Source organism: Bombus vosnesenskii, unplaced genomic scaffold (genome assembly GCF_011952255.1).
Source record: "Bombus vosnesenskii isolate JDL3184/JDL3185 unplaced genomic scaffold, Bvos_JDL3184-5_v1.1 scf7180000013265, whole genome shotgun sequence".
Classification (NCBI taxonomy): Eukaryota; Metazoa; Arthropoda; class Insecta; order Hymenoptera; family Apidae; genus Bombus; species Bombus vosnesenskii.
The window spans coordinates 7,001,961-7,018,490 of record NW_022882925.1 but is presented as its reverse complement, the minus strand read 5'-3'; the positions used below and the strand labels follow the sequence as shown (position 1 = coordinate 7,018,490).

General features: G+C 34.6%; 1 protein-coding gene across 1 annotated transcript; it reads left to right on the top strand.

Moving 5' to 3' along the window:
- Positions 1-3,228: 3,228 nt before the first annotated feature.
- Positions 3,229-16,149, top strand: LOC117242406 (trithorax group protein osa-like). Its single transcript, XM_033509023.1, has 7 exons — positions 3,229-3,384; positions 4,532-4,616; positions 8,010-8,141; positions 9,103-9,195; positions 11,016-11,630; positions 13,655-13,923; positions 14,938-16,149. Exons 2-7 carry the CDS (start codon positions 4,535-4,537, stop codon positions 15,985-15,987), a joined length of 2,241 nt encoding a protein of 746 aa, XP_033364914.1. The 5' UTR covers positions 3,229-3,384; positions 4,532-4,534; the 3' UTR covers positions 15,988-16,149.
- Positions 16,150-16,530: the final 381 nt, after the last annotated feature.

The following is a 16,530-nucleotide window of genomic DNA, read 5'->3' as shown; positions in this document are numbered from 1 at the left end:
GGAACCGTAAGATGCTGTCTCGCGCGCGCACCTACGATCATCCCTTTTCTCTTACCCCTTTGGTCTCAGAAGTCTGCACGATCACTGACTGCAGCAGAGTCCACACGGCGCTGCGACACTCGCAGTACCGCGCTTCCTCGATCGTTAACGCGAAACTCGTGCACCACGAATCAACACTGAAAGCTCGTTCGAGAAGAAAACGGGGTGTACTACCCCCACTCTTCGGGTCGGCGGTTCTCCTGGAGATTTTAAAGGATCGCGGAGGAAAGAGCGTTGGTTTGTGACGCGAGGAACGAGCGCACCTACCTCGAGGAAGCGACGAGTTCGACTACCGGACGACGCCCGTCGACCGCGCAGCACCCTCTCGAAAACGCGGCGCGACGCGCGCGCATACACGCGGGAGAAACGCACCGAAATCTACGAGGAACAAGTGCAAAGGATAAGGGTTGCTTCGGCTGTCACTGATACCTTCGACCGTGTAGTTCTGACGAGTTAATATCTAAAAGCTTACGAATGGTAGAATGAAAACGTGAAACGGAATAATTTTGAAAATACTGGGAAATAGAAATGAGAAACTAGCAGTGGTTGTTTCTTTATATATATAGATGTATATGTGTGGAGGTTCTTGATAAAAGATATGACAAGGAAAGGATTAATAAATCTAGCGCGGGGATTGAAAGTAATGTTCGAGAGTAAAACACGTGAAATACGAAAAACGGAAGGTAGTCCGGCGCGTGTATAAATTCGCAAGAAAAACGGCCCCGAAGATGCAACATAAAGAAAATAAAAAATTTCGTGCGGTTTTTAACTAGATGTAGGAAAGAAGGTAAAGTTCGAATGCATGCATAGAAAGGTTGGAAAAAGAGATTCTGAATGTTACTTGCAATTTCTTAGAAAGGATCGACGAGTGAAAAGAAAATGAGATCTCACAGTTTTTATGCAGTCATGCGAATGAGTACAGAAGATAATATAGCTAGGTGCGTGATATGAAATCTATTGGATGGGAGGATAGAAAGGGAGAGCATGTGCAGTAAACTGGACTGAAAGGAAACAATAAAAAAAGATAGGGAAGATGTATTTTAGTAGCATGCGTGAGATTGTACATGTGGATGGGAAAAGGAAAGGGAAGCGACCTCAGTGCGCGTGATTGTGATAGTAACCCACCACCGCTTAGTGTTCATCCTGGAAAAGGGTTCTACGAAAGATCCCCGGATCCCTCTCATCCAAGGTTTCTCTATCCCCAGTGTCGAACTAGCGAGCACCTTTGCGCAGTCTCCAGATCGAACATCCTGCCATTGAGAGCACGAAAAGCTCGGAACAACGCAGTGAGGTCTTCTGCAAGGATGAAATGTTCCGACACGTGAGGGTTTGACGGAACTCCTTGTCGATGAGATTTCTTGGTAAATGTGACTGCAGATACTACACAGACGAGTTTGGAGATGTAGCGGACAGTGGGATGAAAGCTAGACGTAAATCGTCTTTCACAAGATGTGTTGGCCGAAAAGTTGTGGGATCCTAAGATCCACCAGGGAAGATTTATCTAATTGTACTGAAAATATTTTCTTTAACTACCGTTAAACTGGAGACGTAATACGAACGCGAAAGATATCATCGATTAGTGAACTTTTTTAAGTTTTTGGTATCAACCCGTGAGTTATAGTTGGAAAAGAGAAATTGCAAGAAACGTTGATATTTAATTTTAGGAATATTGTTATCGTTAAACGTGTTAAGTTATATACATCTGATATAAGTAACTTTGATAGTTGTTGCTAATCGTTCGCTTAATAAATCTTTTAACTACACTTTCCAACTCTAAATTTTCCGTTTTATCCGCTAAGAACTTTATTGGTGTAATTATACAAGGAAATATTAATAAAAGTATGCAACGAAATGCTTTTATTAAAAGCGGTAGCTAGGCAAGACATGCAATATAATGGATGATAATCTGGAATCACGGTTTTAATTTCAATGTGCTTTTATTTGCGAAAGATACAAGGTATAAAAAAATAACATAAAGGATAACAGAGATGCTCGAAAATTATCCCTTGAGAGAAACACGTTGCAACGCGTGAGATGTTCGCGAATTCTCGTCTAACATCTAACATCTGAAAGAAAAATAAATAAGGGAATATAAGAATATTTTGTAAAAAGGATGCCAAATAAAAATTATTTACAGCTTAATGTGTTTAAGTAGAATTTTTATTATAGAAACAGAAAATCGTAGAAATTAAGTTAAAAGATGATATTATATGAAATTTAATGTATTTAATTTAATGTAAATTAAGTTAAAAGATGATACTATATGAAATTTAATGTATAGAGTCGCTGAATCGAATATCTAGTGACAGAATAAATTACAAATATTACGATGGGACTTTGATCCTACTAACTGAGATAAGACAATTTTTAAGATCTTTTTCTATTCCATTCGCATATCGCGTACACAATAAGAACTTTAACGTACGCTGCGATACGCAGAATAAGCGGCATTAAAAAGAGGCATTAAATTGTCATAGGAACGTGTTATACATAGTATAACATAGTTTATAGTCTCTATAAACGCTATAATAATGTGCGATACATTACATGACAAGATCTCGTTCTATACTCTAGAACGATTTTATATTGAACCAGAGTTCGTTATTATATTGAGCAGAAATTAAGTAATAACTAAGCTACTAAACAGAAGATAGAATTAATGATGTAAAAGTACAAAAAAAAAAAAAAAAAAAAAAATTGAGGAAGAAATGGATTAAAAATATTTTTGTTCGTGGCTCGAATTAGCAAAACTCTGTTCCAACATCATAATTGGATAATGACATCATGGAATTGCAATGTCGAATTCCATGATTCAACCTCTATCTCGAATTTTCTGTCAATATCTTATTTGGTTGTTAAATTGAAACTCAAACAACATTGTTCAGGAATTTCTCGTTACTGGAATTTGCATGCGTTTCACATTTTACCACTGGACAAAAATGGTAGTCAGAATTTAAGAAATTTTAAATAAATATCTTCAAAGTACCATGATGATTATAGAAATTCTCGTTCTACATTCAACATCATGTTTAAAAATTATTCTCGAAAGTGAATTGAAGCCTCTCTCTTTGAAGATCGTATCTTTTTTACCTTTCTCGTGGTCATTAAAGCGATTATTTACGCTCAACATATTCTATTTCCTTTTACGTCACGTTGACGCTATATCAGTCTCCTTTTCGGAGTTCCTTTCTCTCCTTGTCTCTCGCGTGTAACGTTGTTGTCCATCTTTGTTCGACTCACGCCAACGTCAGGTCAGTAACGATACGGCATTTCACCGAATGTTCAGTGTTATACTGACTACGCGTTGGAGTAGACGTTTGTGCATATAGTGAGTGAGATTTTGTGGTAAGTTTGCATCATTCCCTCATATAACGTTATTGTTTTGTGTCTTTTTAAGAATCTTCGCGTTAATTATGTGATGTAAGTAACTGAGTAGAACGATGTGCCACGTAGAAACGAACGACGCAATTTACGGTTTCTCCATGGCTTGGCAAGGTCAATGGATTAAAAGATTGCAAATTCAATGTTACCAATGTGTTTTCTAGTGTTAAGATCTAAATTGTTGGCAATTTAATTCAATTGTTATGTATACTCGAGAAGTACGTGTTTCATTTGTACGTTTAGTACATTTGATGCGTTTGAGGTTAGGTATTCCTCCTATACTAAGGAGTACAAGGATAGATATGACGGGTGAGGTTAAAAAGTGAGACTAGTGAGATAAGGACAGGTGAGGAATAGAACACCTGCTTGAGTTAGGTTATATGTTGCCTGTAATTACTGCTGAAATTGTAAATCTAGTTATTCTTTTGTTTTCATTATTCACTTTTGTGATCTAAAATTAACACTAAACGTTGATTCTCAGCTTTGATATGTTTACCACTTGGTGAACATTCTTTATTTAATATTTGTTTAATAGAACCTTAATAGAAATCCAAAACATCTTCTATTACTAGAATTAATAGAATGGAATCATTGATAAAATACTTTTGGCGTCCATTATTAATTTTAATGTTGGACACGTCTTCTGGTTTTATAAACTTTTTTTTATTGTTTTTTTAATCAATAAAAAGAGTAGAGAGAATAGTTATATTATTATAATTCTGCAAAATTCCACGAGATATTTATATTATGATTGCAGTTTATTTGGAATAAATGTTATGTGAATTTCTCTAATTACATTTCTTTATTAAATCAGTATTAAATATTCGATATTTTGTAAGTACGCACTTGTCTTGAATGTACGTCTAATGACATGGAAATACGTTGTACGTTGCGTGACGTTTATCTATCCCTAGGCGATATATAGTGTAAAGACTCCATAAAATATTACACAATATTACACATAGCATTATGACGTATTAATTTTTAATCAACCCTTTATCAAATAATTTTATTATTATAGTACTTAAAGTAATATAATTTAAAACGACCAAAGAATAATTAAATCTACGTATAAAATTAGGTTGAAAGAAGAACATTTTTTTAATTACAGAAAATGTTGTCCAGTTCTATACTGGGTATCCTTCTGGGGACACTCTTACTTATTACTTCGGTTCCCGATGCAGCCTCATACACTAGTAAGTAAAAATTTAATAAATTTAAGTAGACCATTTTAAAAAACTTTTTCTTAATTCAGATATATATAAATTTCTGTAATGAATAAAATAATATATAAAATATATCGTATTAATAAAATATCGATTAAAATTTAAATATGTATATTTCTACAGTACTTGTTTAAATTGCTAATTTGTTGTAATTGTGGTATTACAAGCCAGCTTAAATCATGGTGTTGCAATTCAATTGCCAATGGCCAATCGTTTCGTTTGATCGGGATTAAGTGGGCTTAATGGAAACAAATGATCGTTTTTAATCTCTAACTCGACCAATGTAATTACATCGACCTTCGTCGTAATCGTCGTCTTTGTCCTTTTCCGCTTCGTAATCTTGTTAAATAAGGAAGAAGAAACCGTGACAGGAACCAAGAGATTTAATGACATGTATATTCGAATCCTAAACTCAACTATTTATTTCTAGTCGTCCATGTTTATATCCTTATTAATGGTCAATCTTTGAAAATACTTATACGAGCAAATTTTTGTTTTATTATTGGGATTATATTGGATGATATAGGACCCTGTATTGGATTTTCCAAGAATATAACACTTTAACGTTGGCTTGGAAATATATTTCACAATTCCTGTTTATCGCATAAGAATAATTTCCTGTTAGAAGCTTTACGTAATCAAGCTTATTTAGAAGCTTATTATAAGCGTCTCGAGAAAAATCATGCCAATAAACAATTTTCCTAGATATATCCGAATTCGTTTCAGAAACAAAGATATCTCATTAATTGTTTCCGCTGAATTGACAATCTTACTACTCAATCAAATGGCTTAAATAATACATATGTATAGAATATGTATAGAATAGTTAGAAGATTAATAGGTATATTTCCGATTCATTAACGTTTTAACGTTTTAAAACGATTGTTTTAAAGTTAAAGATTACCATTTCTGTTAAAAGGGATGTTATAACTATTATAACTGGTTGGAGTAATTTTTAAATTGTTCCAGAACTTCTCTCTTAATTTTCCTGTGAAGCTTTTTTGCGAGTTAAATGAAATGTTGAAAATGGAGTTCTCTTAAATGGCTAGAAAAATACCGAGATTAAAACCTTTTTGTTAATATTGATTCGCTATTCAAAATATATTCTGAAATATATTCCTAATATATTCATTGCAATACCATTATTAAAAAAGCAATCTTATTCATATACATTTCTATTTCTACGTTTATTTCGTTAAACGTAATACATATATTAAATAAGGAGTACCTGTTATCACCAATATGTCATTATTTGATCAGAGCCCCAATGCTCTTGACCAAATTGATATAATTAATTACCGGACCTTAATTGCTACCGTTGAATTGATATTTACGCAAAATGTGACTGTTATAACCGCATATGTACATTTCATTTTCACGGAAGATGAATTGGAGCGCTGTTCACTCCGTCTCAATTTATTTTTCATAATTATCGTTATTTCCACGGTTATCACGTAACACCGTGTATCACTTCGAGAATCATTTTGCCGCCTGTATTAACGTATTTCGATTAATTCCTTACAATTTACAGTTGTCGGTCTTATCATATAATATCATGCATTGCTTGAGAATTATTTTGCAGCCTATATATATAATACCTCTATTGTTTCTACGATTCTTTCATTCTCCCTTTTATTCTTGGATATGACAAACGTTTAAGGACAATTAGAGAGAGGATCATTAGCCTAGTTTTAATATTCTCTTTCTAGCTGCCCATCCTTTTATTCCATTTCTTCGTATCTTCCCAACACGTAGGCAGAGGTGGATAACACCAAGCTGGGCGTTAACTCGGCAGCTGCTTCTCTCTTTCTCTCTCTCTCTCTCCCTTTCTATCCTCTTTCTCCTTCCCTTGCTGCTGGATAATTGAGAATCGATGGGGTTATATGGGGATGACGCTGTGGTGCTTGAATAGAATTACGATTAGCAGCGTTATACCCATGCAAGGCTTGGTTGGATAACGTCAGGTAAATGTGCGCTGGAAGTTGTATTTTCACTGCAAGAAACGTTTCCTCTAGTATTTACTAAATGCGGATATACGAGCTTTTTCACCGCGTCAAATGAAATTGGCAAAGACACTTATGCTCTTGTGAATATTGATTCAAGTTGCGAGAAAAGAATTCCAAAATTTCTACTTAATTTACATTTCGATTTGTTTATTACAGTTACAGTCTGGAATAATGTCGTCTTATATTGCTTCGTTATTATTATTCGTTATCTGAAAACATGTAATATACATTTTTAGAACCTAATCGCTCATTTACAATTCAGCAATTGTCAACAGTCAAGGCTTAAGTCAAAACTTAATTGTGAACCAGCAAAACTTAACAGTTGAGGCTAAATATAAAAAGTAATACAATACCAAGACCATGTACTTTGAATACGTAATCATACAATTATTAATTGTGGCCAAGGACGCTGATCTAAAGAAATGACAGAATTGACCGACTATAGATATTTAGTTATTTATCAAGTTATACTTTATTCACTAAACAGCAGCTTCAGTTACTCAGTTGCTCAGTTTCTATTTGAAGTTTTAGTGGAACTCTGCATAGGATGTGAGATATTGAGTTAAAGTCACTTAAATGTAAATATACTTACTCTGTTTAATAGTTCCACGTTACATGGCCGGGCAGCTAGGCGTGTATGTCCTTAAAACAAGTTTTAACAGCTATCTATGCAATAAATAATTACTGGCAACTACATTAACGTCATTAGTGATATATCGGTATAAAACAATCTGAAGGACTGTGCTTTGCGACCAGTCTCTATCAGATGGTCTGTCTATAGTAAATATTTTATAGTTACATAAATATACATCACATCGAACATCTAAGTTTCATTTGTTCAGTGTCAGGTGTGTCCTCGAAAATATAAATTTCCATAAATGTTTATACTCTACTGATTACAGAGATAAAACATCGCATACATCATATTCAGACGCGTTGCTAATTAGTTTGCTAAAGTCTCTAGATGGTTTAAATAGTATTTAAAAATAAAATCAGTTCTGAAACTTCGTAGACCTATCGTGTATATTTCAGGAACGCTGATGGCATCAAAAAGTTCCAGAAGTACATTTTCTTGTGCTACAGTATAAACCCACAATCCTGTGAATATATAACGGTGGTACTTTTCGGCGAAATACGCATCGTTTACGTGCACTTTTCGCGCGACCCGAAATTAAAGCTTCCGTACAAGCCATTTGATCAGGAGTATCAGAGTCTCCGGTATAGATTCCATTTATAACACGTTCCTTTCTTCGAGTGAACTTTTAACGAACCATATCCAATTGCGAGATCATGGTATATTACTGGAACTTTCGCCACTAAACGAAAACTCACGGAGGGGTTACTCTCTGGTTTGCAGAGTATGGAAGGACATGCAAGGACATCGGTTGCAGGAGGGATGAGGTCTGCGTGATGGCCGAGGATCCTTGTTCAATTTACCAACGAGATAACTGCGGTCGTTATCCGACTTGTGCAAAAGCTCATCCAGGCGGTAAGAATGTTGTTGACCTATCCATAAATACAGTTTTCCTGTCTCATCTCGATGAGGAATAGACGGGACACGGAAAATTGGAAGAGGAATAAAATTCTGCACGATTGAATCGGGGTTGATGACGGCGGTTCTTGTTAACTTTGCATAAATGATAATCATGATTTTAATTCGATTACGTTTCTTATCGAACGAAATTCATTTTAATGCAATTTTTGATTTGCGAATGATATATCCTGTAGTGATACAGCATTTTCGAAATGAAGATATTAACGTATCGATATTCCTATCAATTAACGAAGTCGTGTAACGAATACTGCACAATTATTTCGAATTTCGTATTACGCGAATACACAGTAATGAATACTTGTCGTCGTATCAATGGAAATTAAAGTGTAGAGAATTTAGGATATAATAATGATTCATGCATAGAAGCGTGTTTGGAATATGTTACTAATCAAATATAGTCTGTTGTGTTTTGAATTAGAATGTGTGTAACGTAAACGTTTCAACCCCTTTCGGTGCATAAATTATCGATAGCTCCATTACTCTTCAATCAATTACAAGCTCATTAAATTTTAATCTATTGTGTGTAAGTTACTGACCAATTGCATACGAAATTGTTCGCCTTATGATCGATAATACTAATAAATAGTACTTGAATATTTTAATGAATTCAAAATAAATTACACCGGTTAATCGCGTTTATCAAACTTCATAATTATTATACAGTTAGCCATTTCTAACTTCAGTACTATCATATTCAAAACGTATAATATCCGATGAACCTAAATGCATCGTTATCGATCTCGTTGTCTGCTTTGTTTTTAAGGAGAACTATATTTATCATTTTGGTCGCTGTTTCCTATTATCGTTTAAATATCATCCATACTATCAACGCGACTGATGGTGAACTGAAAATGCGAGGGATTCAAAATAAATATTTAATCTCTCTTATTTGTAGGTGCTAGTTGCGCAAGCACTATATGTGGGGAAAATGAATACTGCAAAACTGAAAATGATGCACCGACGTGCGTGAAAAAATCAACGGCAGTTGGTGAGTGTTTAAATTATTTCATCTTTTATTCGTTACTACTGTGATTGATTATGCGTACACGCTTGTTGATTAGCATGAAAGCTTAAGTGCATGTCAGAGGTACAACGAGCAAAATGTATGAAATTGAATCACGCAAATGAGAGAAGAATACAATATTGGCAAAAATTGTTGCATTTGATTTAAATGGATTGCCAATATTACATTTTATCTAAAACTTTATGAACTTTGTTGAAATTATCAAATATATGCAATTAATCATGTATTATTATATGTGATTTATTAACTTATAGTTCATTAAGATATATTAATTAAAGAACGCTTTTACTTGTAATACGATATTATATAAGAGTTATGGAATAATTTCATTCTATATTTGCTAATGGAACTTTAAGCTGTTGTAATCCTCTCTCCATTGCGGTAAAAACAAAGCTTTATACCAGGCTTTTTCCCCTATTTTTCATATATGCATATTTTTATAAAATGAATGGAATTATTTCTTTGTTGAAATTTATAACTTTTTAATTGGTTGGAATATTCCATCGAGTTTTATCCATTTGATGGTTTTAAATATCTCAGCTTTAAAATTTTGAAACTAGATTTTGAAGCTAATTTTGAAGCAAAACTAAACGTGATTTACATCGTTCTTTATTAACGTATAAGACCGTGAATCGTTTCGAGTGCAAATTACAGTCACGCGTGTTGGATTCATTAAAACTTCCGGTGTTCTTGGCCTTAAATATCATACGTAATGTTCCATACGAATCTTCGTTATTAAAATTTATTTTATCTTACGAGTCTAGCTGATTTTTCACAGTATTTATCTTTCTAACAATACACCTTTGTAAGAAGATTTTTTATTGCATATTATAGTTTAAGATATGAAATATCTTAAATGTAAGTGCAACAGTTCGATAAAATCCATTTCTTATGAAGTAGAATTAAAGCTCTCGAAATAAAATGGCATCTAAAAACATAGAATTTCCGTAATTTTTCGACATATCGGTAAGTGTAGAGCGGGATGTAACGTAAGGTGGCAAACCCCAAGAATCTGTATGGCAGATTTTTTACTCTTCTTAACTTTTTCGAACACGACCTTTCCATTATCGTCTCTTCCTACACGCAAACGTATAGATGCGCGTATACTCACGTAGCGTTATAGGATTTTGAAGAAATTGCTCTCGAACGTATAAACTTTTAACATCCTGTCGAAGAAGGAAAGAAAAAGTGTATTATTCTAGTTGTTAGCGAAATTGATTTCGAACGCGTGGTTTATGTAGTTGCGTTAAAATTTCTTCGTTACACAAAAATAAAATGACGTCTGAAACTATTCATTGTATAATCATATTCAATTTTCACTATCTAATAATGAAGTTAATTATTTGTACAAACGAATATTATGAATTACGACATATTTTTAACTTTCTCTGCGATAGTTTCAACGCAGGATTGCTTCAGCATGTAGCATGGATCTTTTCAACGTTCACTTCTAACGCTTTCCAATTATCTTTGCATACGTAACAGGGGATGAAAATAACGCAGCACAATTTTCAGAATTCTCGCATAGCACCTTCGTTCGACTAATTCCGTTAAAGCGTGTCACTCTAAAAATCTTCAATTTTTTAGCGAAACGTTTTTAGTCGGAATGCGTTCACGTAGTTGTAATCAAGGTGTCTCCCGTTTTTAGTATGAAGCTCCTATCATATTTTGACAATATTCGTTTTTTTCTGTCTGATCTTTGATTTGATTTTTAAAATTCCTTGATTATAATTGAGGAATAACCCAGAGATAAAATACGACGTAGAAGAGGACGATCTTTTCAGGATACGATTCAGCGGGCGTTTCTTACGTAAACGGACAGCGAACCAACAACGACGAGAATCACGATAAGACCAGCAACAGCGCTAGCAATTCGAACCCATACGCGAATGCTAATGCACCCCCGGCTCCTGCTGATCCAGCAGGAGGATACCATCAAGTGAATTCTGGCAGCAATTTGGGTTATCCAGCATATCCCAGTAACAGCGCTTCTAACAGCGGTTCTAACAGCGGATATCCGCCTTATCCCTCATCGAACCAAGGAAATCGGCAACAAGATTTAGGATATCCGCCGTATCCAACGCACAACAGAATGCCAGTGCCTGGACAAGCCTATCCCGCTAGACAACCTGGTCAATCCAATTATCCTATTTATCCAGGACAACCTGCTTATCCAGCGCCGCCAGGATATCCTCAACAATATCCCGGATACCAGAATTATCCTTATGCGAATTATCCTAATGCGAATTATCCCAATGCGAATTATCCTAATCAGAATCGTATGTACCACAATAATGTGCATTCTGGTTATCGAAGAAATAACGCCATCATGCAGTCTCCATCCTTAATGATTATCTATTCAGCAAGTCTTATCATGGTATTGGTGAATAGATTATCATGATTACATGCGCATTGGGTTCTAAGTGTCTGTTAATGCTTTATTCGATATTGTTGAATAATAGACGAATCTTGGGCGGCAAACTTTTGTTTGATCAATATTGAATTATATATATATATAATTATAGAGAAATCTTAGTGGAATTGTATATATTTATAATATGTACACGTAACTATGGAAAGAGATTATAAGTACCTTCACTACTTTCGTCCAGTAGACTTAGAGAAATTTTTTAGCGTGTACCGTGTATAATTTCTTGATATTTTTATGTTGAAGTTAGTGACTTCAATGTATATTCTTCCTCTCTCTCTCTCTTTATCTGTCTCTTTCTTGCTACTAATTTATTTTTTACATTTCCACCATTTAAAAATACATTATGGTAAATTAATATCTTTAGAAGATTCAATAACAGGTCGTAGTAATGTTATTTCATTACTTTCTGTTGTTTCTTTTAGAATAATATTTGAAAAAGAAAAAAATATACAAAAATTACAAAATGCTTTATGAAATTATAAGATGCTTTAAGGAATTATTGTTTAAGATATTATCTCTCTATCATTTTTCTTTTTTGCTCAACGTTTTCCTATCTTTATAAAAGATTCATTCTTAAAATTGTAGTTACCATTTGATATTTTACTATGATGCATTACGTGCCTTCCAATGTGTCTTTCAGCCAGTAATCGCTCTTTTTGTAATGCATATATGATTAATGGAGACGCAGAAAATATAATTACATTTTCCGTAGAGAATAAGATTTTCAAACATGTTGGGTGCTGAAAATGCATTTGACTGATTAAAGTCACACGCTGTTTGAGGTGAAAGTTCTTCCATTTGATGCACTCTTTTTACTCGTGTTCTACCTCAGAATTTGATAACCTATTTTTTTCTTTTGATGTACACAATGATTTTACAACTTGTCAAAATGTATGTTTCCAGCGATAGATTAAAAACAAGAAATATGTCATCAAGCATGTAAGTTGACCAATTCCTCAAGCACGCTGATTGCAATGAGTCGATTAATTTGGTACCTGATATTCTGAGTATGATCGACGAACAAAATTACTCACTTCTCTTTAAACGAACAAACTATTGTCACGTGAATGTTTTATCTTCCTTTTTTTACACAATGCACATAATTAGGTACTGAGATGAGCCAGATATTTTTGCCGTCCGAAAAATAATTTCTCTTAGCATTAATAAAATCGATATATTTGCATTGATGTATATTTATAATACACATACAATTATTTCTATATTGACAAATATATGAAACCAGTGGCTATTGTGCGAACTCGTTGAATCGGAATAAAAATAATACGATTTCTATCAAATTCATAGATTTACTACAACTACCTGTCATCTGCTCTCATTAAGCTGCAGTCGCCTGGGACAGGCTTTAGGATTAATTTCTCGAAGACGTAGCAAACACCGACTGATCTCGTTATCGTGTCGAACCCTGACACCTCTTATCTACTTCAGCGTGCGACGTAGAAGTACTTTGTAGGTCACAGTTCTTAGCTGGCAGATAGTCATTTTACTTTTATCAGCGTTTCTTTCAGCATTTTTTTTACAATGTTTTTATATTGCCCTTTTGTTCAAAAGAAACTACGATTTCCAGATATCTACTTTTAAGATATCTACTTCTGTTTTAATTTTTACTTCGATTTAATTTACTTTTATTTTATTATACATACATTATCTAAAACATTTACTTATTTTTATTTCGTCTAATTATAGCTACAGGTTTATTAATATCCATTAAAGGCTTAAGAGTTAACACAGGCAATTGATATTTTTACTTGTCAAAAATAAATTGATGCCCAAAATTGAAGAGTGGAAGTACAAAGAGTAAACGAATTAACAATTATTAGAATGCATGTTTAAGGAGAGATAACTTCATCATAACATTGGTACGCAATAATCGTTATTTCTAACATTAACTAACGGCTTATATATTGTGTGCGTCGAATTTAGTTGACTTTTAAGTACGATATAGCTTTTGACTACCACTCTTCAATGTGACAGTGTATCCAACACCAAGACCAGGAAAGATTAGACCAACTCCACCTACTCCACCACCGAGATCTTCTCCCAGTGGATACGGTGGAAGAGTCAGCGGTAACTCGGGATCCAGAAACACTATTGGAAGTGGTTCTATTTTTAACCGTTTGTTCGGGAATGATCGTTATGGTGTAACTACTCCTAGGAGCCGTACTCAGCAAAGTGGTAACGGCTATTACGATACCCATACCTCTGTGGATGATCAGGGAAACCGAATTTGGAGATTCTTTGGTTAAATGGAGTTCATTGTCAATTTATAACTTACTTACCTTATGTTTAGCTTTCGCTTTAGGATCGCATCTTACTTTCTACACTAGAGGCTGCAGTTATATCGCAAGACATACCATATTTATATAAAGAAAAAATTATATTAAAAAAATGTCCAAATTGTGCCATTTTTTGTATCTAGTGTCGATATACGAGATATCTTGTCGATAAAGAAGTACTTATCTTGAAAATATTTACTCTGAATTCTCTGATATTTAATCTTTTATTCAATAACCTAAATTATGACGATGAACTAATTTAATCTTATATTATCTCCAGTTTTGTAGGTGTCATATTATCTTATGAATGACTGTGGTTTCTTTCATTACAGTGCCATGTTACGGTTGTGCGATACATTTTTATTACGTTGTTATGATATATAGGTCTATTAAATGTGTAGTACTTAACAAGCATTTGAAACATTTTCCTATGTAACGAACAAATGTAATAAATATATGTAATTCTTCAGCATACTATGGATGGTCTTAATTTAAGTAATTCCAGAAATGTATTTTCTTTATAAAACAATACAACAATTAGATGCCAATAAAATGAATTATAAATAAGATTATGTAATTGTTTAAAATACTCCACGCATTTAGAAAGTCGAGACACATCTATGTGAATCGTTTATTGCAATAGCACACTTACAGCCTTCAACACTTTTGACAAATAGAAGTACAAGCACATGAAATTGCATGACTGAATTACTCGTTGCATAGCCTAGCTTTCAAACAGTAACAAGAAACGAATAATCAAGATACAAAAATAATTCAATCACATATACGATATTAAAATACATTTACATTATAGTTAGTTTAATAACATACTAATTCAAATGGTACAGTTGCTCGGGCATTGATAGCGATATTGACTGTGTCAGCAAGGCTGCTTGTGCAACACAGAAGTGTGATAACAATTAAGTTGGACTCGGCATGGCATGGGGCACAAACCGGAAGAGAATATTTCTAAAAAATTAGGAGATAGATAACGAATTGTTCGCAGAGTTCGATAGTGACAACAAGATAGTCAGAAGACGAGAAAGCGCCAGCGACGCAGACTCTTCTGCGTCTGACGTTCAGTCGACAAAGGGATCGCAATCGGGATATCCATCTGGAAGCGGATATCCTAGCTCTGATTCTTCCAAAAATTCCAATTCATTCTCCGCAAGTCAACCAAACTCCGAAAGCCCAACCAGATCGTCTGGTTATCCAAGTAACTCTGGTTATCCTTCGAACTCCAATTATCCATCCAGTGGTTCGTCAGGTTATCCTTATAGCTCTGTAGGTTATCCTTCAAGAAGTTCGGGATACCCATCTGAATCAGGAAGCTCATCCGGTTATCCATCGAGAAGCAGTTCTGGTTATCCCTCTGAATCTGGATATCCTTCAAGAAGCTCATCTGGTTATCCATCAGGATCCGGATATCCTTCGAGAAGCTCTTCCGGTTACCCTTCGGAGTCTGGTTACCCTTCGAGAAGTTCTTCGGGATACCCATCAGGATCTGGTTACCCATCGCGTAGTTCGGACTATCCATCAGGATCGAGCGGTTATCCTTCCAGTTCCGGAGGATATCCAGCGAGCTCCGGTTACCCTGGCAGCTCCAGGACGAACGAAGAAAGTGTTAAAAGGGTAAATGCCAATTCGGTGAATGCCGCGTATCCTGGATATCCTAGTCAGGCTAGTCGAAGCAATTCTGGATATCCTTCACAGTCAGGATATCCTTCACAATCTGGATACCCATCACAGTCTGGATATCCTAGCCAGTCTAACCCATATGGTAACTACTATCCTGGATATAATCAAGGTTACCCACAGGCATATCCACCCCAAGGAAACTATCCTCAAGGGTACCCACAAGGATATCAGCAAGGTTATCCACAAGGATATCCGCAAGGATATCAGCCTCCTCCTCCACCTGCCAGTAAAAAGCCTAACTTTGGAGACCAGTTAACTAATATAGCTAAAGATCTTGCTGGGAGAGTTTTAACTCAAGCGATTATAGATAAAGTTAGTGGAAGATCGCATTAGAGTTATAGAAGATCTTATATATTTTTAAGATATTATTATATATACGATTAATTATGCTTTCTTCAAGATAATCACTGCTTATAGCGATATTACTCTATGTTAAATAGAATTACTAACGAATTGTAGAAATAAATTCTTCAGTAAGAAGATTTACTGATTATATCATTGCATTTTATTGTCTTAACGGGACATTTTTCTTTCAAGTACCTTATAATTTTACAAATGACATAAGTTTTAATGTTTGTACGGAAAATTGTTAGTTTCTGCGTTCTTCTTTTAGGTTTACTGTTCTCATAATTAAAGAAAAAAGCAGCTAAAGTTAAATCCGTCCACTCGACCAACACAGACGTTCTTTAAATAACCTCGTACTGTGTTTAATTATCATACAATTGGTGTGTATGACACGTCGCCTGAGGACTGGACCCTGTTTATTTGACGAAACTATTTTAGGCACGTTTAAAAACTGGTCGATCGTTGCTACGAAACTGCAGGTGTCAAAATTCTTGGATTTAATAACAAAATTCTTGGGTTTAATAACAAAAT

Coding starts and splice junctions, on each gene's coding strand:
- LOC117242406 (XM_033509023.1), top strand. CDS start 4,535: ATGTTGTCCAGTTCTATACTGGGTATCCTTCTGGGGACACTCTTACTT. Junction 4,617..8,009: donor CGATGCAGCCTCATACACTA/GTAAGTAAAAAT, acceptor TCTGGTTTGCAG/AGTATGGAAGGACATGCAAG. Junction 8,142..9,102: donor TGCAAAAGCTCATCCAGGCG/GTAAGAATGTTG, acceptor TCTTATTTGTAG/GTGCTAGTTGCGCAAGCACT.